Consider the following 23,201-nt stretch of genomic DNA (forward strand, 5'->3'; position numbering starts at 1 on the left):
GAAAATAGAAATATTTATCAGGGTATAGCAATTCTGCAAAGAAATTTCTCCCATGAAATTTGCCAGATGAAATTAGAGGAAGCACTTAAAATTATTTTGACACTTTCACTGTGACTACTATTGAGCTAACTTTAAACTTTCGTTTTTAAAGATACGAGTTTGTATCAAAATTACAAAAATGTAGCATTATTAAGGTATGATTCATGCAAAATGCTATGTTTCTGAACTAAAATAAATGGATAAGGATAGACCCTAATAAGTATTAGACATGTAATTCAATGCGTAAGACAATTATAAGTGATTCAGACCTGGCTTAATTTTTTAAAAAGATCATGAAATCCTTTTTGCAAGACTCTTGAAAATGACTCCTACAGGACAAAACGATAGAGAGAAAACATTTAACAGCCACATTGCTGAAGTATTAAGGACAGAGATCTAGAAAGTAATGCATATTGATTTACTTTGCATCTTGTAATTACCTCTGATATCAGTGATTCTTTTTTTTTTTTTTCTTTTAAGAGCTCCTGACTTATTTATTTATTTATTTATTTATTTAATTTTTTTTTTGGCTGTGTTGGGTCTTCTTTTCTGTGTGAGGGCTTTCTCTTAGTTGTGGCAAGCGGGGGCCACTCTTCATCGCGGTGCGCGGGCCTCTCACTATCGCGGCCTCTCTTGTTGCGGAGCATAGGCTCCAGACGCGCAGGCTCAGTAGTTGTGGCTCACGGGCCCAGTTGCTCCGCGGCACGTGGGATCTTCCCAGACCAGGGCTCGAACCCGTGTCCCCTGCATTGGCAGGCAGATTCTCAACCACTGCGCCACCAGGGAAGCCCCTCAGTGATTCTTAATATCATGGAACCTCTCCCACAATAAGCATACACCACAAACATTTTGTACATAATTTCATAAGTTCACAGCCCTCCTGAGAGCCTATTCATGGACTTCATTTTCAAAAGTGGTAACGATTTCCAGAAATTGACTAATTTTCTCAGGTACATCCTAGAAATGCCACCTTCTCACTATCTTCCACTTATTTTGTGAGCAAATCAATGTTACCAGTTAAAAACTACCTAGAATACCAATGAGCACTAACATATCTGGCTTGAAAATATTTCATTAAACATTTTTGGATGTTGCTTCCTATCTTTTAAGTATAAAAAAGGCATTTCAATAAAAACAAATATATAATGAAGTCATCTCCCTTTGTGTGAAGAAATATGAATGAACTGTGCATTAAAATTTAAAAGCAACGTAGTTCACTGCCAAAACTTTAAATGTCTCAAGAGCACAACAAATTCTGAACACACTAAGATCATGTTGCTACTTCAATATTCTTGGGAATGGTGAGTGATTAGTTGGTCTATGGTTTAGGATCAGTTTCCATGCTTGTTTCTTGAGCTTCTTCTACCTCTGAGAGCTTTTCATCATCTGCAATTGAGAAAGAAACATAAAACTTTAATCAAATTTGCTTAAATTATATGTTTAATGAATACATGAAAACACTTTATCCTTTATTAGCAAATATATTTAAAGCAAAAATGGCAAAATGGCAGCCTATGACTGTAATTGACCCACACAAGTGGGTTTGGTTTTAAAAGTCCTGCTTTGATTGTTGTTATTAGTTGAATCAAAATGCAAAATTTATGTGATAGACTTCACTTAAAAAAAAAAAATCTAGGTCTTAGGCTTTTTTGCAAACAATCAGAAGATCAGATAACACAAAAATTGGCTCTAGTCAATACAAAGAGCAAGTCCCCTGGTCCCTAAAGCACCTAGTTCATTGAGAATGCAAATGTGTTTATGCATTGATTATTTCATTCACTTATTGCCTGCCTGGGTCCTGAATTGTTACTTTATAGCAATATACTACAGTAAACCAAGAACAGTTCCAAATCTATCATGCTTAAATTTCTCTTAATTTACAAACCACTAGACAGGTATTCAAATCATACATATTCAGGCTTTTCTGCATATAATCAGAAAGATGAACAACATGAGTACCTTCTAATGTCATCCAGCTACACTCCTGTTCTGAAACTGAAGGTGCACTCTCTCTAAAATGTATATTTTAGAAGACATGCCTCTGATCATTTAAAAATCTTCATACACATTCATTCTGCGACTCTTGTTACTTACTTTCCAGTGTTTGCTGAAGTTCATGGATGGTACTAAGAAGAACATGAAACTGTTTCCTTCTCAATTCTAGCTGTGTTAATAAGAAAAAAAATTAATACACATTGATCTATAAACCTATACAGAACACAAAGGCTAACATATATCACATGCAAATACCTTATCTTCAACACTTTCTTTAATATGTGAAAGATGCTCTAATTCTTTTCCCAGAGCCTCTAGTTCCCTGAAAAAAATAAAATAGTGTTATATTTTGCTAATTGGGGGAACAGAATTCATAATTAATATCTAACTTTTTAGTTACTAAATAGTATTTATTTTAAAAATAAAAGATAAGGAGTTATAATACTCCATTATGATGAGACTTTTAAAACTAAGGGTGATTTCTTAACTTCTAAATATGCACTAATTTTCATTAAAATTAAATTTTAGATAACTTTTAAAGTATAGAAAAACTTGATAACAGGATATCAAACCCAAAGAGATGGTAACTTTTAACATTTTGTCATACTTATTTCAAGTCTTTTTTTTTTTTGGTAAATTGCAGATTAACTTGAAATACCCTTTGAACTTTACCCCTAGTCCTCTGAACCAGGCCTTTTTCTCCTCCTCTCCTCCCCATTCAGGCAATCACTATATCATTCTAATCCTTTTTTACACATATATTTGTATCTCTAAATAATATACAGTATAAGTATATAATATTTGGGGGGCTCTAACTTTTATAAATGGTTATTATTCTGTATGTATTTCCAAAACTTAGGAATAATTTAAAATTCATTGCATATGTCTTCTGTTTTTCTTTCACTAATTGTTTTTGAGATCTGTGTTTAAAAAGTGTTTATCTAGTTAATTCTTTTTATTGAAGATCGGGCTCCTCCTTTTGATGATGTACTCCCACAAAAATGGAATGCATAGACTAGTATGTAAACATTTACGTATAAAGATTAGTTCCTTTCAGAGTAAAACTCTGAACTTACTTTAACGTCTCATGCCTGTCTGGATGACGCTGGATCACTTTTGCCAATGCATCATATTCTGAAAGATATAAAAATGTTTACTAAAATAAGGTTTTTTGAACCTTGTTATCAAACCAAAATGTCTAACATCACAAATCTCTCCTAATCACTTTCTTAGTACAAAAAGAAGTGGAAACACTGAAGGATGGACAGAGTATCGTCAGTTTCTCTTGCTTCAATTATAATTTCAAGGATACATGACTTCAAAGGTATTCCAAACAAGGATTTATACCTCCACTCTGTTTTTCCATTTACCTATGCCTGGGCAGAATACAAGAGGCTAGCATAAACGTGAGTGAACTTAAGTCATTATTGATCATCAAGTGAACTGATTCTGAAGAGGATCTTATTCCCTATTTGCCCAGCAAATAGAAGATCAGCAAGGTCTATATATCTATATATCTATCTCCTACCATTAATTTCAGATCTTAGACAACAGAAAATTATACTTCTCACTCATTTCAAAGGTAAAGATCTCATAAACTTAGAAATGATTTATAGTTCAGGAACTTTGTTTCTGCTCCACTGAGAACTCCAAGATAAGTCATGTATCTCCTGTTAAGTTTTCCTATGAAATGATATGTGGCACATTTATTTAAAAGTCTCTTTAATCAATAAAAATACTGTAAATTGACATTAATTCTTAAGTAAGTTGGTATATCCTGCTCTAAATTGGCCACTGCAACCTGACCACATGCATTTTAGACTGAATTCAAAAACCATCTTTTAAAAATAAGGAATTAGGAATTAAATGTCATCTTAATTAGCTCATTAAAAAGTAAAATTCAAGAGTCATGTACCACAATGTTCATTGCAGCTCTATTTACAATAGCCAGGACATGGAAGCAACCTAAGTGCCCATCGACAGATGAATGGATAAAGAAGATGTGGCACATATATACAATGGAATATTACTCAGCCATAAAAAGAAATAAAATTGAGTTATTTGTAGTGAGGTGGATGGCCCTAGAGTCTGTCATACAGAGTGAAGTAAGTCAGAAAGAGAAAAACAAATACAGTATGCTAACACATATATATGGAATCTAAAAAAAAAAAAAGGTTCTGAAAAACCTAGGGGCAGGACAGGAATAAAGAGGCAGATGTAGAGAATGGATTCGAGGACATGGGGAGGGGGAAGGGTAAGCTGGGACGAAGTGAGAGAATGGCATGGACGTATATACACTACCAAATGTAAAATAGATAGCTAGTGGGAAGCAGCTGCATAGCACAGGGAGATCAGCTCGGTGCTTTGTGACCACCTAGAGGGGTGGGATAGGGAGGGCGGGAGGCAGATGCAAGATGGAGGAGATATGGGGATATATGTATATGTATAGCTGATTCACTTTGTTATAAAGCAGAAACTAACACACCATTATAAAGCAATTATACTCCAATAAAGATGTTAAAAAAAAAACAAACAAAAAATGCAAAAAAAAAAAGTAAAATTCATTGTTTTGGCAATCAGTGTATTAATTGGATATAAGTGTGATTTTTAATAAAAAATTTTTTGGGTTACAATGTAAAAAAAAGAAAAAACAAAAAAAACCCCCCTAAGTCATAAAACCCCACAGCTCCAAAATAGCCATTAACATTTTCTATATCCTTCTAGTTTTGCATTTATATGTCACAATTGTGACTACATATTATATTTTATCTTTCTTTCAATTTACATTATAGGAGGAACAATGCTCTGCCATTAAAATTATTCTGAAGTAGTTGTTATGGACTAAAATAAGACAGATGCTAAATAAAAACAAGAGATCAGAACAAAACTAAGCTTTATCTTTTCTCTTATTAGAAATTTAGGCAGATTGTAAATGTTTGCTTGCATTGTGCTTAATAAAAATTGACTGGGCTTATGGACTTCCTTGGTGGCACAGTGGTTAAGAATCCGCCTGCCAATGCAGAGGACACGGGTTCGAGCCTTGGTCCGGGAATATCCCACATGCCGTGGTGCACCACAACCCCCGTGCGCCTAGAGCCTGTGCTCTGCAACAAGAGAAGCCACCGCAAGGAGAAGCCCACGCACAGCAGTGAAGACCCAACGCAGCCATAAATAAATTTATATATAAAAAAAAATTCACTGGGCTTAAATTCTTTTCTGTTTTTTGAAAGTAGTTCCATTAAACAAACAAAAAAACAACAAACAAAACCCTAAATAAATTACCTTTGCTCATTAACCATAACACTATTTAGGCAAAGGGATCTGAGTACAGTAAACAAAAAACAAATAAAATACTTGTTTAATCAATACAGTCCAACAACAACAAAATATTTTTTCAGCATGACCTCCTTCTCTGCTATTTTAAAGAATAATAGAGTTTTAAAGAATTAAGTTTAACTCATAATTCTTTTTTATAATTCAGGTTGATTCTAGCTGAAGGTTTCCCCTCACAATGTTAAAAACTGCATGAAAATACTAGTCAGTAATAAAGTATTTGCACACTAAATCCCACAAAACCCTTACCTTGGCGATTTTTTCGTATTCGTTTTGCTTGAAGAATTTGCTTTTTGCACTCAGCAATTTTTTCATGTGCTCCAGCAATGCTACATTCTATATAAAAGGTTATTTTTTTTTAAAGATAGTTATAACAACATGTATAATCTCCACCCATTTTCAATTTTAAAATATGTTTTTAAATTAAGTTTCATTGCTAATAAAATAGATGCTGGCATTTAAAAAATAGCTGTAACCCAAAGTATTACATATCATTTTAGAATACATTCTTTCAATTAATGTTGTTATTGTTATTATTTTACCACTAACCAAAGAAAAATATTAGCAGATATTATTTCCCTTAGACCATAAAAATTACAATTACAGATAGAAACAACAATTAAGTTTCCTTACCTATTTCTTTGTAAATTTTTTCATAATTTTCCATTTCTCTGAGATTCATATCATACACCAGCAAAGTTTTGCCCATTGAAAATTCACATTGGGACAGTGTGCTCAGCATACGTTGGTACTGGCTGTATCTAACAAAAAAAAGAGAGAAAGAGAAAAAAGATGTTGTGGATTTCCAGTTGAAGTATTATAATGCAGGCACAGATTTGCCAAGTAAATTATACCAGGTTCTGAGAGAATAATTTGCTTTATTTAAAAAAAATTTAGAATATCTGTCCCTTATGTTTTCTTTTTCCAAATGTGGTTTACTTGAATTTATAAACTGTATCAGTTACAAATGCAAAGATGGGACTGTAGATCTTAGCAATATAAGCTTAATTCAAACAACTATTTGTTGAATTTTGTTTAAAATCCTTTTTAAAATGTTTTGATTAAGATGGTTTTTATCTTCACAATTCTGTTCTCATAATTTTTTCACTCTATACAATTATTTATCTGTGTGAAAAGCTAATTCAAATGATGAAAAAAATTTTAAGTTAAAAAAATTATCAAAAATATAAAACCTTGCAGCAACTTTTATTAGTATGTTAAAAAAAGAAAAAATTTCATTTAGATATTTTGTCTTACTAAACACTTATCTGCTTTTAAAAGTGACCAAAGTAATGAGTCTGAATTTCGCCTTCATTGCTTACCACTATGCCTTCTGCACATTTTAATAAACATAAAGCAGGCCTCTGAAGAGAAGGCCAGAAAAGTCTACTCTGGATTAACAGAGAGTTGACTCCACTGGACATTTAAGGTGAGTGAAAATTTGAAATATTAACAGGACTGTATATATGGTCTAAAAAAATCACACCAGGACATTAGTATAGAAACAACAGCAAAATGAAATACCCCTCTTCCTGGGATCCAGAGTTGCACCATTTAATGAAACTTTTCACTAGTAGATTAATTCTCCGATCATCTCCAGCGCCATCTCCATCAATTAGGAGACGCTTCCGTATGACTTCGTCTGGAAGAAAGAACAATGTGAATTAAAATGACTGTCTGGCTCTTGTTAACTTTCGGGGAAAATAACCAATACCATTACTCATTCATTAATCCAAAAGAAAATTATTGAAATGTAAATGTACTTAATGCCACTGAACTGTACATTTTAAATGATTAAAACGTTAAATTTTGTTAGGTTTTACTATCATATATATATATATGGAAAGTTATTAAGTGTTCATGTCAGGCACTGTTTTAGGGGCTAGGGTTATAGCAGAAAAAAGCCTTGCCCTCACAGAACTGGCATTCTACTGCCGGATTGTTGAGTAGAAATAATTTTCGGGTACTACCAGGGAAATAAGCCAATAATTTCTTGGAGAACTTTTTTTTGAAAAACCTGTTCAGACAGAAGGAAGTCTAAAGCATTCATGTCTCTGACTAGTGTGAGGTACTGGTAAAAGGAAAAGAAAGAAAAGATTTAAAAGATGTAGTGGCAGAATAGGAAAAGAGAATGAGATGGGTCAGAGAAAAAGGAATAGGTTTGTTGTTTTTTTTTTTAAAGTGTAATTTTTAAAATAAATTTATTTTATTTATTCATTTTTGGCTGCGTTGGGTCTTCGTTGCTGCACAAGGGCTTTCTCTAGCTGTGGCAAGCAGGGGCTACTCTTGGTTGTGGTGCGCGGGCTTCTCATTGCGGTGGCTTCTCTTGTTGCAGAGCACAGGCTCTAGGCCTGCGGGCTTCAGTACTTATGGCACACGGGCTCAGTAGTCGTGGCTCACGGGCTATAGAGCACAGGTTCAGTAGTTGTGGCGCACGGGCTTAGTTGCTCCGCGGCATGTGGGATCTTCCCAGACCAGGGCTCTGAACCCGTGTCCCCTGCATTGGCAGGCAGATTCTTAACCACTGCACCACCAGGGAAGTCCCCAAAAAAGTGTAATTTAGTTATTATATCTGTAATGTTTCTTTCCCCATGAGGACTTTTTTTTTTAAATAAGTCTGTCTCACTTTTGTTCCAAGGAAAAGAAAAAAGAGAAAAAGGAATAGAAAAGCAGTGCAGATGATAATGATGAGTAACAGGTGGGGCCCCAAAGGGTCTGCCTGGCAGCCGTGACCTAGTGTTCTTCCTGGACAAGATAATGCTGGATCATAACAAGAGAAACGCAAATTGAAACCACAATAAGGTATCATTTTCATCTATCATATTGGCAAAGATCAAAGACCTGATAATCAGTGATGGCAAAGGTGTTGAGAAATTGCACTTACGCACACTGATGGAATGCAAACTGGTACACTCTTTGCAGGGCAGCTGGCCAATAAGACAATATTCAAAACGCACATACCTTTCTGACCCCATTATTCCAGTTCTAGGAATTCATCCTATAGATACATGTGCACCCATGCACAAAGATAAATGTAAAGGGACGTTCTTAACAGTGCTGCTTGTGGTAGAAAGATTGCAAACCTAAACATTCACCAGTAAGAGACTGGGTAAATTATGAAACATTCATTAAATGTAATAATATGCAGCCAAAAGAATAGTGTGGATGTATATACTGATATCAAAAAAATCTCCTTAGATATGTTAAATAAAATGAAAACAAAACAGGTGCAGAGAAACACATAGTTTGCTGCCATTGTGTAGAAAAGGAGGAGGCCATGTGTGTATATGTGCGCCCATCACATATATATGTGTTTGTGTATTCAGAGACTATCTTTGGAAGAATCCACAAGAAACTGGTAACAGTGGCTGTTTCTGGTGAGAGGGATTACAGATATAGGATGAGAAGGGATTTAATTTTTATATGACTTTGTAGGATTTCTTGGTTTTTTACCATATGCGTGCATCTAAAAAAAATAATTTTTAAAGTGTGAATAATTCCTGGAGAGCCTGCAGGATGAATACAGCAAAATCTTTAAACAATAGTTCCTGTGTATAGGCAGAAGCATTTCTGAGCGCAGGTGCAACAGAGATAAACTTTGGAAGGTAGATGGCTCCAGTTTTAAAATCTATTCTGTGACATCAGATAAACATTTTTAGAATTAGGTATTGTTCTCAGAGTCATGGCTTTGACAGATGGCTCAAGCTACAGATTCATCAAGTGTTTTAATTTTACACTTTAAAATATAAACTAATGCTTTCCGTATTTAACCACCAACAATGTTATTTGAGGAGACTAAGGACAAAACACAGTCCTTGAAGAGATTAAAATGCAGAAAATGAAATTGATTTTCTAAAATCACAAATGTTTTAACTTTGTTAAAAGTAAACATTCAGTGGGTGAGCAATCCAGTGGTCAATTGAGGCTGTTTAGTTTCTTTTTGATCTTATCTCTAATCTTCCAAGCCCCCAAGAAACCCCATCTTCCTCTCAGATACCCCGGCACCCTACTTTATTGAGGACCAGGGATTTCAAATGTAAATGAATTCAGGGAATAGGGAGTAGGGAAATTGAGGAGTAAGTACCTAAAGGGGGAAGCTATTACCAGAGCTGGCTTTTCAAGAGATTTTTAAAGTTTGGTGACTAACTAAAAATGTTTCAAATACATTTTGTGATCTTTTCAGCTGTATACTTAAGATCTGCGTACTTTTTATATATGTATGTAATATCCTAACTACAGAAAAATGTTTAAAGCATTGTACAGGCCAAATAAACTTGGGAAAAAGGTTCGTCAGGGCCCACCCTATATCTTGTTCATTCTGTTTCCTCTCCAGCCTCTCAGAGTGTCTTTACATTTCTGATGCTCAATAAAGATTTTTAAATTGGATTTGTGGTGCCTGCCTGGGACCATCTGCCCTCCAAAGAGTTTGTCTCAATAAAACACTAACAAGGACAAGCAGCAACCATCTTATTTTCAGGTCCATAGCAGAGATTTCCCTTCTTGTACAAAAGACATGAGTATTTGATCAATGAGCAGATGTGTCCGTAGGTACTGGACTAAGTTCTGAGGACAGGAAGTGAAGACCTGAGCTCTTTCACTCTAGTTGGAGAAGTAACACCCATATGAATACACACACACACAGAGCAGGCTGTGATTGTTAAATGAGTGACACAGACACACAGCAGGAGATTAAGAGGAGAGCTTCCTTTAGCTTGGGGGGAACAGGGAAAGAGGATTTTGAGCTGCTCTTTTGATACTTGAAAATCATCAGTCAAAAAAGCCAAACGGCATTTTAATAGTATCTATCGAAATTTCAAATAATATGTACTCTTTGACCCAAAACTCCTAGATATACTTGCCTATATGCAATATGACATGTTCGTCAACAGGGGGTTAGATAAATTTCGGCATAAGAATATGATGGAATACTAAGAAGCGATAAAAAACAAAGAATGAGGAAACATCTGTGTACTGGGAGAGAGAGAGAGACCACTTAATACAACTTGTTAAAAGAGTAAGGTGAAGAATCATATTTATGGCATGCTTCTTTTCATATAAAAATGGGGGGAAATAAGAATATATATTCATGTGTTTATATTCACATAGATATCCTGGAATGATATACAAGAAACTAATAAAAGGGGTTACCAAGGAATTGGGGCAGTATCAGTTGGGGAGCTGGAGGACAGGCTGGAAGATGGGGAAATATTTTTTATATTATTTGATTTTTGAACCATATAGGTACCCAAAATCTGTTAGCTGTTGTTTGAAAAAGCAAGCAAGCTATAATTGTGATGATGGTATCATAGGTGTCTGTATATGCCCAAATGCATCAAATTGTACACAATATGCGTAGTTCTTTGTATATCAATTATACCTCAATAGAGGTGTTAGAAACAAAGAAAGCAAGCTAAAGTTGTTTCCCTACTCCCCATCCCCACCCCCAGCAGGCAGGGAGAAAGCTGTGAGCTAAGGCAGAGGAGAGGTGTGGAATGCAAGGCTGGATCTGGCTGTGAGTACTCTAGGACAATAGGGAGGCTGGATGTGTGTGAAGACAGATATTGAGACCCAAGGTCATAAAGGCAGTTAGAGGTCAGATTATGGGAGTCCACACTAGTAAATGCCATCCTGGTAGACTTAGACCTTCCTGGTAGGCAACAAATTGGAGTTGCTGAAGATTCATGGCTGGACTTTCTAGGAGGATCAACTTGAGGGCAGTGTACAAAATGGAACGCAGCTGTGAAGCACCTAGGAGGCTACCAAAGCATACGCAGTAGGAGCTAAAATGCCATGAATTAAAGCAGAGATTAAAATCGCAGGTCCTGGAAGGCAAATTACGAAAGGCAGGGGCCAGGGCCAACACTGGTCGGCACGAAGAGGAGTGCAGTCTGATGAGTTCTGGTAGCACAGGGGATTCGCTGTCCAGGCATTCACGGGTCTTTCTCCTACTTCAGTCCTGTCCCTCTTTTGTCTACAGAGCATTTCTTCACAGCCAGACCCTGGGCCAGAAGTCAAAACCTGGGTCCAACGTTCTGGCTAGTCCACAGTGTTTACTTTGTATTTGTGACCAACTTTTAACTTCACCTGTAAAAATGGGAATAAAACTATCCACTTCATAGGACTGCTGTGAAACTTTATGGAAATAAAAGTGTACAGAGGAGCATGATGCCTGTTCATTGTAGGAAAGAAAAAAAGGGAAAAAAAAGTTATTCTTATCTTCATGTTAAATTTAATTCACAACTTAATGTTAAAAAGTGAGTACATGTTGGAGATATATCTATAGATACATCTATATACCCATGTAGATATATATTATGCATACAAAGTTTTGTCCAGTTATGATTTCTCACAAATTTGCTTGTCTCAAGCTTTGTACCGTAAGGTCACGATATTTCTAGCTTAAACTGTATAGGCAGTTGCTGCCTAGGAAATTCTCTGGGGATGAGGATGACTGAAATAACATACATAAAGTACAGAGCACAGCTCCAACAGCAACAAAATAAAACCAAAGGATAAGTTGCCAGTTTGAAAACAGCCTCTGTTCTTTTTAAATTTAAAGATGGCCAGCTGCTGACGGTTCCCAGCGTGTATGACACCAGCATTGTTATTTTTAATGGTACCTCCTCAATTAGCTCTAGATGGAACACACCTAAACATGTTCTGTTTACTATATACATTGACTTCATAAATTATTATCATGCTGAAACTCTCTGTAAGCAATCTGCATGCTAATATTAATCCTGGCGGGCCTTGGTCCACCTGTAAAAATGGTGAAGATGGCTTAGAAACTATTTCAGTGATGTTATCAACATCATTCCTCAGTTGTCCCAATTACTTTCTTAACTGACTACGAGGATCAAAACCATCTGGGATAAGCCTTGAAACCAAAATACCTAACATCTGCTCTGAGAGTGGTGGTTTTCCACCTAATTTTAGGCTCGTAGGAAGATTTCCTACTGGATTCAGTTATATGTGTGCCATAATTATACCTACAAAATGTCTGCCATTCAAAAATCACTTTCAAATCAGTTATGACACATGCATGGCGATAAGCAAATATTTACTTAAAAAACTGGGATGTATTTTAGACCCTTTCCTGTCTTACATGCCACTTTCTACCTAGAAGAAATACATCAAGAAGTCCTTTTAAAGGGTTAGACTTTAATGCCCAATTTTCCATAAACAGGCTGGAAGAAATGACTGCTTTACAGTCACTAAACCAACTCTCCATTTCCAAGCCTCTGGTTGGCTGACACAGCCATCTTAGGAATTTTCTCATTTTAGTGTGGAAAGGACAATCTCTCCTAAACCCAGACTAACACTGCTTTCAAAACCCCTACTTGTTATTCTCTCAAAGTGGCTATTAAAACCTTGATTACAAAACAAGTTTTCATACCCTCTTGGAGCAAATACTGAAAAAAGGAAAGAGAAAAACAATTTGGAAGATAATGGTGGGCCAAGTTCCAAAACACTTACTTTAGGGACATGTCAAGGCTTGACAACCAGTGATAAGAGCCTGTTATGTACCTTCCTCCTAGGGCTAAGCTACTGTCAAGTGTGCCCGCCGATCTGCTAGACCGCAGAGCCCCCGATCTCACCTGCTTTCAAGAAATAGCAATTCTGTGATCTAACAGTGAGGATCAGCATTTCTTTTCTGAAGGCAGTTTAGCAAGAAATTCTGCAAGCACACAAACACACCACTGGCTTTTTCTTGGTGTTCCTAAACACTCTGGATCCAAACTGAAAACCACAGGAAGGGATAATTGGAGATAAGATTACACAGGAAAAAACAGCTAGCTACTAGGAAACCAATGTAGCAATATGTATTTTAATTAAGAATACATATACCCTTGACCTGTCTTCTAGAAATGATTCCCACAAGTGTACAAAGACAACTATGCAAATATCTCCAGTCATACTATTTGTAAGAGTAAAAAACAGAAAATAACAAAAAATGTTTACAAGGGGATTAATTAAAAAAAAAAAAACAATATCACAAAAGAATAAGGTAGAAAAAGCTCCAAAAGAACTCAAAGATGCATCATTAATTATGGAAGTATAGTTCAAAAGAGCACATAATTTGTGTAAAACTTTATATGCACATAGCGGCACACCAACTAACATATACATAATGCTTATAATATGCTGTTATCCTCACAAGAGCCCTACAAAGTGGATATTACCCCCATTTACCAATGAAGGAACTGAAAGTTACTTGTCTAAATTAAATGCCACAAGAAGTGAGGAGTAGAGCTGGGACTCGAACTCAGGAGTTCGACGCTCGAGAAGGTGTTTTTTGCCTTTTATGGCATTTAAAAATCATTCTGGAAGGGTACACAAAAAAACACCTTACACTAATTACCTCTGGGGAGTGGGATTAGCAGTGGAAGGTGAAGAGGGGAAGGTTTTTTTTTTTTTTTTAACATCTTTATTGAAGTATAATTGCCTTACAATGGTGTGTTAGCTTCTGCTTTATAACAAAGTGAATCAGTTATACATATACAACATGTTCCCATTTCTCTTCCCTCTTGCATCTCCCTCCCTCCCACCCTCCCCATCCCACCCCTCTAGGTGGTCACAAAGCGCCGAGCTGATCTTCCTGTGCTATGCGGCTGCTTCCCACTAGCTATCTATTTTACATTTGGTAGTGTATATATGTCCATGACACTCTCTTACCCTGTCACATCTCACCCCAACCCCTCCCCATATCCTCAAGTCCATTCTCTAGTAGGTCTGTGTCTTTATTCCCGTCTTGCCACTAGGTTCTTCATGGCCTTTTTTTTTTTTTTTTCCTTAGATTCCGTATATATGTGTTAGCATACTGTATTTGTTTTTCTCTTTCTGACTTACTTCACTCTGTATGACAGACTCTAACTCCATCCACCTCATTACAAATACCTCCATTTCATTTCTTTTTATGGCTGAGTAATATTCCGTTGTATATATGTGCCACATCTTCTTTATCCATTCATCTGTCGATGGACATTTAGGTTGCTTCCATGTCCTGGCTATTGTAAATAGAGCTGCAATGAGGGGAAGGTTTTCACTTGTCGCTTGGTGCATTTCTTCTTGAATTTCCTGACATGTATTATTTGTCTTCCTCACAGTATCAACAGTCGTTATCTGGATAGAGAGCTTATTGGTCATTTTGAGGTATTTTTCTTCATTTTTTCTGTATTAAAAATTCTCATCAGTGTTCTTTAATAAATCTATGATGTGTTAACAAGAAAAAAGAAAACTGGCTTGACTTGACCTATTAACTAGAGGAGAGACTAAGGCCATGTAAAAACAACGTGTGTGTAGATTCCTCTTAAGAGTCATCACTAGATCACCATCGCTTATGGGTTATTAAGCTGAATTACGTATATCCCATTGTGTTGGATTCCTCCTGGTAAAATAACACCTAGCCCCTCCTTTCAAGAAGCTTAAAATCATTAAAACAACTTTTAAGGCCAACAATATTAAGACACAAAGAGGTCAGGTGGAAAGAATAAATAAGATGGTTTGATTCTTCCATGTAAATATGGATTTCTCGGGAGACACTTAGGCCCAGTCTAAATAAATTGCTGATATCAAAGTAAATTACATAAACCAAAATTAAATTAAACATTAAAAAAAGAAAAGCAAAAAAATGAATGTTGAGGGCCTTTGTTTTTCTCTAGATTTATTTAAACGTCTAGAGTATGGCCCTAATAAAGTCAAGGTTGAAAGTCCAATCTTGCTTTGAGATACCTTTTATCTTGGCTAAAGAAGTATTATTTTATATTTGAACTGCTTCAGAAACCCCTGTGCTGGGACCACAGATGAGGGCACAAAGTTGGCAAATCCATTGGCACTAGTGAAAAAAAAAGCCAAGCAAACTCCTTGGCCACAAATGTCTAATTAACTTTGGATCAGCAATTGAGATTGGAATAGCGGCAGCAGCAGACACTTAGCATTTGTACACTCCTTTATTTGACGACCACACCTCTTGTTTGTTTCCTTTCACTCTGAAAAGTGTCCTCGTTTGGACAATCAATTAAATGGTCACTCAACTTCGAAGTGCTTTACATATATTAATCACGCTTCATCCTTGAAAACACCCTATAAAGTATGTATTATTATCTTCCTTTTACAGATGAGTAGTGTCACCTCTGCAGTCAGAGGAATATATACACAATTACATTATTAGAAAAGTCATAGTGCCGTTCCATTATTCTGTCATATTGTTCATGGGCATGTTAAAAACCATTATTTCAAGTTTTAACAAGCATATTATCCATGCATGACACTTTCTAATTTAATAAACAACAACAACAACAAAAACACTGTCAAAACCAACAAGCTCTATGAAATGGAGTGTACAGCCACATCCCGCTCCCCACCCCCCTTCTCCTCTCCCATCTGTTGCTCTGGCATATCAAGATATATACCTAATGTTCTCTGTACTGAAAAAAGTGCTTCTGAAACGCTTTCTATCAGGGTACTAACACTGTTTAACACCCTTTAAATTAACACATACAAACTGTGAACATAGTTTAAATTAACAGTAACAACATCTAAACTGTTTTCCAGTTAGCCAGAATGCTGGGGTGGCAACAGAGGAGGAGAGAGAATGGCTTTGCCGATAACTAGCTATATGACAGTAAGCCACTAACTTCCCAGGACTTCCACTTCATCGTCCATCTAAAGGCGACGGTATTGGTGATAATATTTACAGTTCAGTATCTATAGGTAACAATATAGCATCTCTCTCCTTCCCTTTGAGGAGGGCAGTTCCTCCAGTTAACCAATGTGTCCTTGTACAGGAAATAAAGCGTTTCTCCTCAAGGGCTCCCAGTCCAACTGGATATGCAAACCCAGATGCAAGGACTACATGAAGGCACGGCACCTTGCCAGGCACTCAGACCTGGAAGTGGACATCAGCCCTCCTCTAGTCTCCAGAGACAGGTACTGGAACTTCTTCAAGACCTTTTCAGGAGGACGACAGAAATATGGAGGCCACGCACTCCTCAGTCCTCTCCACTGTCATGTCATCATCCTAATCCAAGCCCACCTTGTCTCTCACTTGGAGTACTTCTCGTTGGCCTCCCTGTTTCCATTCTAGCCTTCCTAGAATCCATTCTGTATACAGCAACCCAGAATGATCCAAAAGATGTATCGTATCACTAACTCTTCTGCTTGAAACCCTCCGATCACTTCCGAGTGCCCACAGAAGACAACCTGATCTCCTTTCCATGGCCTGCAAGGCTCTGTTTATTTCTCTGACCTCCTTTTGTATCCCACCCGTCCTGGTCCACCTGGATCCAGCCCCAGTGGCCTTCCCTATCTTCCTTAAAGGGTGCAGAGCTTGTCTGCACCTCAGGCCTTTGCACTAGTTGTTGCCTCTCTCTGGAATACTTTCCTTGGCTCTTCACACAGTGGACCCCTTCAGGTCTTATCGTAAACACCACTTATCAGAGGTCACACCTGAGCACCTGATTTTAACCTAACTCTCCACAGCTCTCCCCCATTACTCTCTCTCTTATTCCATCTAGTTCATTCTCAGAACCAAATTATGCTCTTTCTCGGAAATTATCTTACTTACTTACTTGATTGCATGCTGTTGCTTCCCTCCCCCAAGTAAGAGTCGGGCCTTCCTCTATACAGTCTGCTGTTATAACCAGCACTGTGCTTGGGAGGCATGTAATAGATATTTACATTATGTATCACTCACTCCTGCTTGATTCTTACCAAAAGCTCAGCTGAGGAAAATCAAGTTTACTGAGATTACCTAAAGAAGTTGTGGCTTGTCCTTTCCTCTATGGTCTAGATGATTCTTAAAACAAAAAAAGCCACAAAACCTTGCTCTGAAGTAAGGCAGACCAGCAGAGCTATTCACCTAAACCACATGGTCTATCTGCTTTGGAATGCCTTTCTAAGTTGTGATTTAGCCTTCTTTGACCTAGTAAGGCATGTGCTAAGAAACAGTTTTATGATCCTCAGTGCTGAAAAGAGGTTAAGGATATGACACTGGCTTTTCTTTATGAGGACCCTAAAGAGAAGCTTATTTTTTAGTGTTTAAATTTAAAAAAAAACAAACACACACTGCTTGTCCTGGGTATCTAATGTTGCCTTCCTGCTCTCATGAAAACTAGATCACAGGATGGCCTAGGTCCTGCCTCTTGGTATGGACAGCCAGGGAAACAAGTCACTTGCACCTTTAATTAACATACAGATTTGACCCCCTGATTACAAGGATCACCCCGCTTCTAACTTCCTCTTGTTTTTTACTAGTCTTGATCTTCTTTTTGCCTTGTTTCCTCATCCATTTATTTTAACGTTTTCTCATTATAATGAGCTGCTTTAAATATTTTCTGGAATATGCCATATAAGTAAATTAAGTATTAAGGGCTAGAGCAGAAACATACATAAGATAATATGGTTAACAGATGAAAGATCAACTGGTTAAGAGCAGAGAATATTTGATGTGAGTCCTGAAGAATAAATGGGCGGTCACCAGGCAGAAAAGGCAGGGAGTGGCAATCTGCACAGATAAAGAGAGGGAGAAGGCACAGTCCTCATCAAAGGAAAGTGGAGGAGAGGCAAGTAAACCAACACTTACATTTAATAGTATTTACTGAACATTACTATGTATCAGATGCAGTGCAAAGCACTTCACAACTTTTACTGCATCTAATTCTCAAAACCAGCCTATGAGGTAGACTGTATTATTATCCCCATTTACAAGGAATGAAAGTGAGGCTCAAAGAGGTTATTTAACCTGTACAAGGTCAGACTGCTTTTAAGCGGCAGAGTGAGGATTCTGATGGCCTCTTTGGATGTAGGGAGCATTTGACTGCAATCGGCGCATTTACTAGATAGAACTCATCTTCCCTCTCCATTTCCCTTCTGACAAAACCTCTCTCTCCCCTGCCGTTGTCTACTTCAATGAATAGAGAAGTAGCACTAATAAGCACATAGTCACTCCCATCAGAAACCAGGGATAGTCCTCGGCCCTTCCCCTCACATCCATTCAATCTCCTGACATTTGACCTCATAAATTTCTCTCCCACCTGTCTACTTCTCTGCAGTCCCTCTTGGTCCCAGCCTCCATCATCTCTCACTAGGACCATGGCAGCTGTAGCTGAGAGACAGGATGCACAAGGGGGAAGAGGAAGAACTCTGAGCCAGACTGCTTGATGTGGAGCTCAGGCTCTATAACTTGCTACCTGTACAACCTGGGGCAAGTTACTTCACCTTGTTCTGTCCCAGTGTCATCTGTAAAGTGGGGATAATAATTAGAACATGCTTGACATACTAACAATACTATATAGATGTTAGAAAGGAGAGAGGCCACTTAACTCCTCACTTTCCCTTCCCCTCATCATTATTCACATAGTAGAGTGTGGTGGTTGTTTTTGATGCAAATCTGATAACATCCCACCAATGCTAAAAAAACTTTTAATGGTCTCCCATTGCCCTCAAAATTTTCTGTCTCATAACTTTCTAACTTCTAGCCAACACTTACCATCTTTGAGTTCTTCCAATGCTTTGTGGCCTTTGCACAAGTAGTTCTCCACCTGGCATACCAATCCAACTACATCTAGCTATCCTTCAAAAAACGGGATTAAGAGTAACTTTTTCAGGGAGGCTTTCTGATCTCTGAGAATGGATAAGCAATCTTTGTTACATGCTTCTACAGTTCCGAACCTTGAACTTCCTCTGTAGTAACGTTTGCCACCGTGAAAACTAATTATCTCGTGTTTTTCCCACCAGACTGTGACCTCAGAGGAGGAAAAGGTCTTGCCTGTTGGTTCTGGGCTGTAAGCCCAAGGCCTAGCCCAGGTGGGATAAATATCTACTGAATAAATGAAACTGGAATGAAGTGAAGTTTTAACTGGACCTTGACGGGACTTCACTTCATTACTCCTCATCATGATCACAAATTTGGGCCTATTACTCTTCCCCACAGTGGCCTGGTCCTTCAAGGCGGAAACTGTCTACCTCCCACTCTTTAGAAATGGCCTTTCTATAGGCATCTAAGGTTACTGGCCACTCTTTCTTCAAGGAGACCCTGCACCCCTAGGTCTCCCCTTCCCAAATGTCAAAGGCCTTCCTTACTCCTTAACTGGATATCTTCTTAGATTCTCCCTCCAGTTGCCTATCATGCTTGCCCACCTTCCCCAAGGTGTCACTCTATTTCTGCTCTCACTCTGTAGACCACCCCCTGGGCCCCTCCTTACATGGAGGGACCTCCTAAACTGTCCTCACAACTTTCCAGAAACCCAGCCCCTGCCCCTCCCCCGACTCCATTCCAGCAGACAAACCACCCTCCCCAAGACATACACACAAACGAATCTTCTAGTGTCCTGATCTACCCCAGGTGGCCCCATCCCTATACTGGCTCCTCTTAATCCCCCAGGCACAGTCCCTGACTGTCCTCCGGATACCCCGTCCACACCTACTCTTTTTAGATACTGTCCCCAGATCCCTCTCCCTACCCCCAAGCCAGGGCTAGTTCTCAGGCCTCAGTGCGATCCACCCCATTGTCTGGGGGACCTTCCCAATCTGTCCAGAGGACTCCTCCAGGTGTCACCCTCTGTGCGCTGACACCCCTGGTACTATTGTCCCGGGACTCCCTTCTTTCCGACTTGGCCCGAAACCCTCGGCCCATCCCCGGAGTTCCCACTCCCTTTCAGCTCTCCAAAGGTCCTCCGGACCCCCGGCTGCAAGGCCTCCACCCCTTCCTCCCCTTCGCCGCCCCTCGGGCCCCATCACCCCCACCCAGTGCTCCCTCACCACATCCTCCGACAGCCTGGACCCCTTCCGGGTACCATCCGCCCGCGCATAGCTGCCGGCCTCCCCGGGCCCCCACGTGTGCTCCCGGCCCCTCGACGATCCTCCCAGCGCACCCTCCCCACGCCCTGCGCGGCCTCGGGAGAGCGGGCGCGGAGTTCGCGGGGCTCCGAGGGGGACGGGGAGGGCTCCGGGGAGAGGCCCAAGGGCTCGGGGGAAGCGGCCGGGAAAGCCCGGGTCTCCGAGGGGCCCGATCGGGGAGGCCAAGGGGCTCCCGGAAGCGGCGGGGGAGACCGGGGGTCTTGGGGGAGGCGGCGGCGGGGGCCGGGGAGGCCGCGCGGCCCCGGGGAGCGGGCCGGAGCGGCAGCGAGCGGGCCTCACCGTCAGTCACGGCTCCCATGGCGTGCGCGGCGGCGGCGGCGGCGCAAGCTGAGGCGGCGGTTGGCGGCGGCGGAGGTCAAACTCCCACAATGCAGCCGGGTAAACAGCTATGGAGGAGGAGGCGGCGGCGCCCGCGGCCGCCCGCTCCGCCGCCTGAGCCCCGCCGCGCCGCCGCCGCCGCCGCGGGACCTGCGCTCCGCGCGCTCCCCGAACTCCCCGGGGGCGGCCGCGGCCGGCGCGTGTGGGGCGAAGCCAGGCGGGCGGTGGCGGCGGCCCCGGTGCAGCCCCGGCCTCCGCCGCCCCCCCCCTGCCCCCCGCTGTCCCCGTCCGGCCCACGCCCAGAGGCCGCCCCGGAGGCCTCCGCCAAACGCCAGGTGAGCTCGCCCGGGCGCCGCCGGGGCGGCGGGGGCCACGCGGGGTCCAAGCCCCCCGCGCCTCCCGGGGGACGGCGACCGCGGCCCCGCCACCCCATTCCCGCTACCGCCGCTGGGGGTGGGCTCGCTCTCCTGGGGGGGGGCGGGGCGCGCGGAGGGGGCGCCCTGCCCGCCTGAGCCCGGGAGTCGGGGGACCGGGGGCACAGAGGGGGCGCGGCGTGAGGGTTCCCGCGAAGTTGGCGCCGACGCGCGCCGGGGCGGGTCTCGCGCGCGGACACTTGCGCGGGGCGCGGCCGGCAAGCGAAAAAGGCCCCGGGTTCCAGGTGGCGCGGTTCGGGCCCCGGCGGCCGCCCCCTTCCCCTCGGGGCTCGGGCGGGTGCTGGGAAAGGGGGCCCGAGACATTTAGCGACCTGCGGGTGGAGTTCACGCAGCGACTGGGAGCCGGCTGCCGGCCGTCCTCCCTGGGCGCCGGAATCCCCGTCGGTGACCGGGATGGGGTGCTCTTATTTATTTTTCTCTGTGATTTTCAAAAACTGCCCCCATCTTAAGGGGAAGTCGAAAGTGAAGGGAGAGGGAGGTGCTCGATGAGAAACGATCCCTAGTGTGTAGAGTTACACATTTCTGGAGCACACTGCCGGTGATACTGGTATCTTTTCCCAAAAGTCACTTTGATTCAACTTCGATGGGTTTCTCACAAATGGCAACATTTCGGTGGTGAGGGGCGAGAGGAAACAAGCAGCAGCAGTCCAGCTGATTTGATCTCCAGTGGGATCGATTCAGTGAGCCGCAAGGAGCGGGTCTGAGTTTTCAACCCAGGTTTGATGTTCTATTGAGTTACTTTCTAAGATTTCTGCCCCCCAGGTGCCTCGCTTCTTCATATTAGGGATGAAGCATCTATGGAGGATGGATTTGGTTGTTTCAGTTTCCTTAAGCAAATTGGGTTCATTCTCCCGGTTTTCTCTTAGTTGTAGAGGAAGAGCTATATATGCAAATGTATGACAGTTAAGGGTGTATCACCTCTAGCGAGAAATCAGTATGCAGGGAATTTTATTCGTATATATGAAGTCTAAACTTCAGTAATGCTCTTCAACAGTTATCTAAAGAGTTAGCACCTTTGACTTTTAGCACAAAGGCAAACAAAATTTTTTTTACCTTGAGTGAATATTTTGAGGTATAACTTGCCCTCCCCCACCGTGGGAAATCTCTCCTGGTTTTGAAAAAATATTGGCCTAAATGCTGGCTGTGCATGGGTTTGGGATCCTGTTCATTTTCTTGGTTTAGAGGAAGAGAAGACACTGTAACCAAAAGATGAATTACTATAAATCTTAAGTACTACATATTGTAAGTTGAAGTGTCAGTTGACTGTCTATCCCAAGTGGCATTTTGGAGGGGATCATTGTTGTTTAAAAGGTAATAGTCAAAAAAAAAAAAGTAATAGTCAAGTGGTGAAAGGGTGTTCTTTTTAAGTTACTTGTTACTTGGCTGTATCATCATAATACTGATTTGGAAACAGTATCTAGTGACTTAAAATAATCTTTAATGTTGTTGATGGGAAAGTATCACTGCCCCCTGTAACTTAAATTTTCATGAGGCAGGCTGTCATTCGTAGATGGAGTCCTGGCGAAACACTTATAAGTTCATTTTGTATTTTGTTGGGCAGTGCCAGGAATTTTCTGAAGTAATAAGCCCAAGAGAGATTGGAAAGACTTTAAAGTTGAGGTATACCTGAAAATAAACATTTCTGAACGTTCTTGACTCAAGTGGTGGGAAACACAGCAAAATTTGAGCCTTTCTGAACTTGAAAAAATCTGCTTTGTTAGCCACATAACTGGCAATTGCATTGACACAGATCTTTTGTGTTGAACATTTAAGCACTCTTTTAATTGACTTTTCTCCATCTCATATATAGTGAGAGAACATCTTTTAATAAATCTTACAAGTGGTTTTCTTTTATACAGTTTATTATATATTCACATGTTCATGAATGTTAAAGTAGAAGAGGCTCAAGCTCTATGCCATACTAACATTTCTTCCTTTCCTAGGGAAATCTCTGTGAGCAGAAAGAAGTAGCAGATTTTAAACTATACGAAAACTGATTAGGACTTTGAACATGTATGACTTTAGGTTTGGTGATTTACTCAAGTCATTAGATTCGTTCTTTGAGAGTATGAGAGTCTAGTTAAGGAAGTTTCTTTGAGTATTTATTTAACATTAGCCTCTGAAACTAAAAGATGATGAGAGAGCTAGCTCTATGGTCTTTACCGTGGTCCTGTAAAACAGGCATTTCGTAATATGCTTTTAGAGCTAGGATTATTTTGGGGG

The 23,201-nt window shown here is 40.4% G+C and overlaps 2 protein-coding genes across 5 annotated transcripts in view; one reads left to right on the plus strand and one right to left on the minus strand.

Moving 5' to 3' along the window:
• Positions 1-124: 124 nt before the first annotated feature.
• THOC7 (THO complex 7) lies at positions 125-20,639 on the minus strand. Of its 4 annotated transcripts, none has more exons than XM_036868591.1 (8): positions 20,506-20,639; positions 6,892-7,009; positions 6,001-6,128; positions 5,617-5,703; positions 3,111-3,168; positions 2,290-2,356; positions 2,134-2,203; positions 125-1,425 (listed from the first exon to the last, which is right to left on the minus strand). In XM_036868591.1, exons 1-8 carry the CDS (start codon positions 20,522-20,524, stop codon positions 1,358-1,360), a joined length of 615 nt encoding a protein of 204 aa, XP_036724486.1. In that variant the 5' UTR covers positions 20,525-20,639; the 3' UTR covers positions 125-1,357. The 4 variants fall into 4 exon arrangements, 3 of the variants coding, with proteins under 3 accessions (XP_036724486.1, XP_036724487.1, XP_036724485.1); XM_036868592.1 differs by lacking the exon at positions 20,506-20,639 and adding an exon at positions 18,857-18,935 and having other exon boundaries at positions 1,253-1,425; XM_036868590.1 differs by lacking the exon at positions 20,506-20,639 and adding an exon at positions 12,966-13,058 and having other exon boundaries at positions 1,253-1,425.
• Positions 20,523-23,201, plus strand: part of LOC118904285 (nif-specific regulatory protein-like) — a 28,704-nt gene continuing 26,025 nt past the window's right edge. Inside the window, exon 1 of the mRNA XM_036870184.1 lies at positions 20,523-20,879. Coding sequence (XP_036726079.1) covers positions 20,523-20,879 — 357 coding nt within the window. The remainder of the gene's footprint in view (positions 20,880-23,201) is intronic.

This window comes from Balaenoptera musculus, chromosome 11, assembly GCF_009873245.2.
Source record: "Balaenoptera musculus isolate JJ_BM4_2016_0621 chromosome 11, mBalMus1.pri.v3, whole genome shotgun sequence".
Classification (NCBI taxonomy): Eukaryota; Metazoa; Chordata; class Mammalia; order Artiodactyla; family Balaenopteridae; genus Balaenoptera; species Balaenoptera musculus.

Bases quoted from the DNA above. Each gene is read 5' to 3' on its own strand.
- THOC7 (XM_036868590.1), bottom strand. From the start codon at position 13,014: ATGCTGATCCTCACTGTTAGATCACAGAATTGCTATTTCTTGAAAGCA. The intron at 5,704-6,000 runs GTAAGGAAACTT...CCTTTTATATAG, and splicing joins AAAAATTTACAAAGAAATAG to AATGTAGCATTGCTGGAGCA. The intron at 2,357-3,110 runs GTAAGTTCAGAG...TATTTTTTTCAG, and splicing joins GACAGGCATGAGACGTTAAA to GGAACTAGAGGCTCTGGGAA.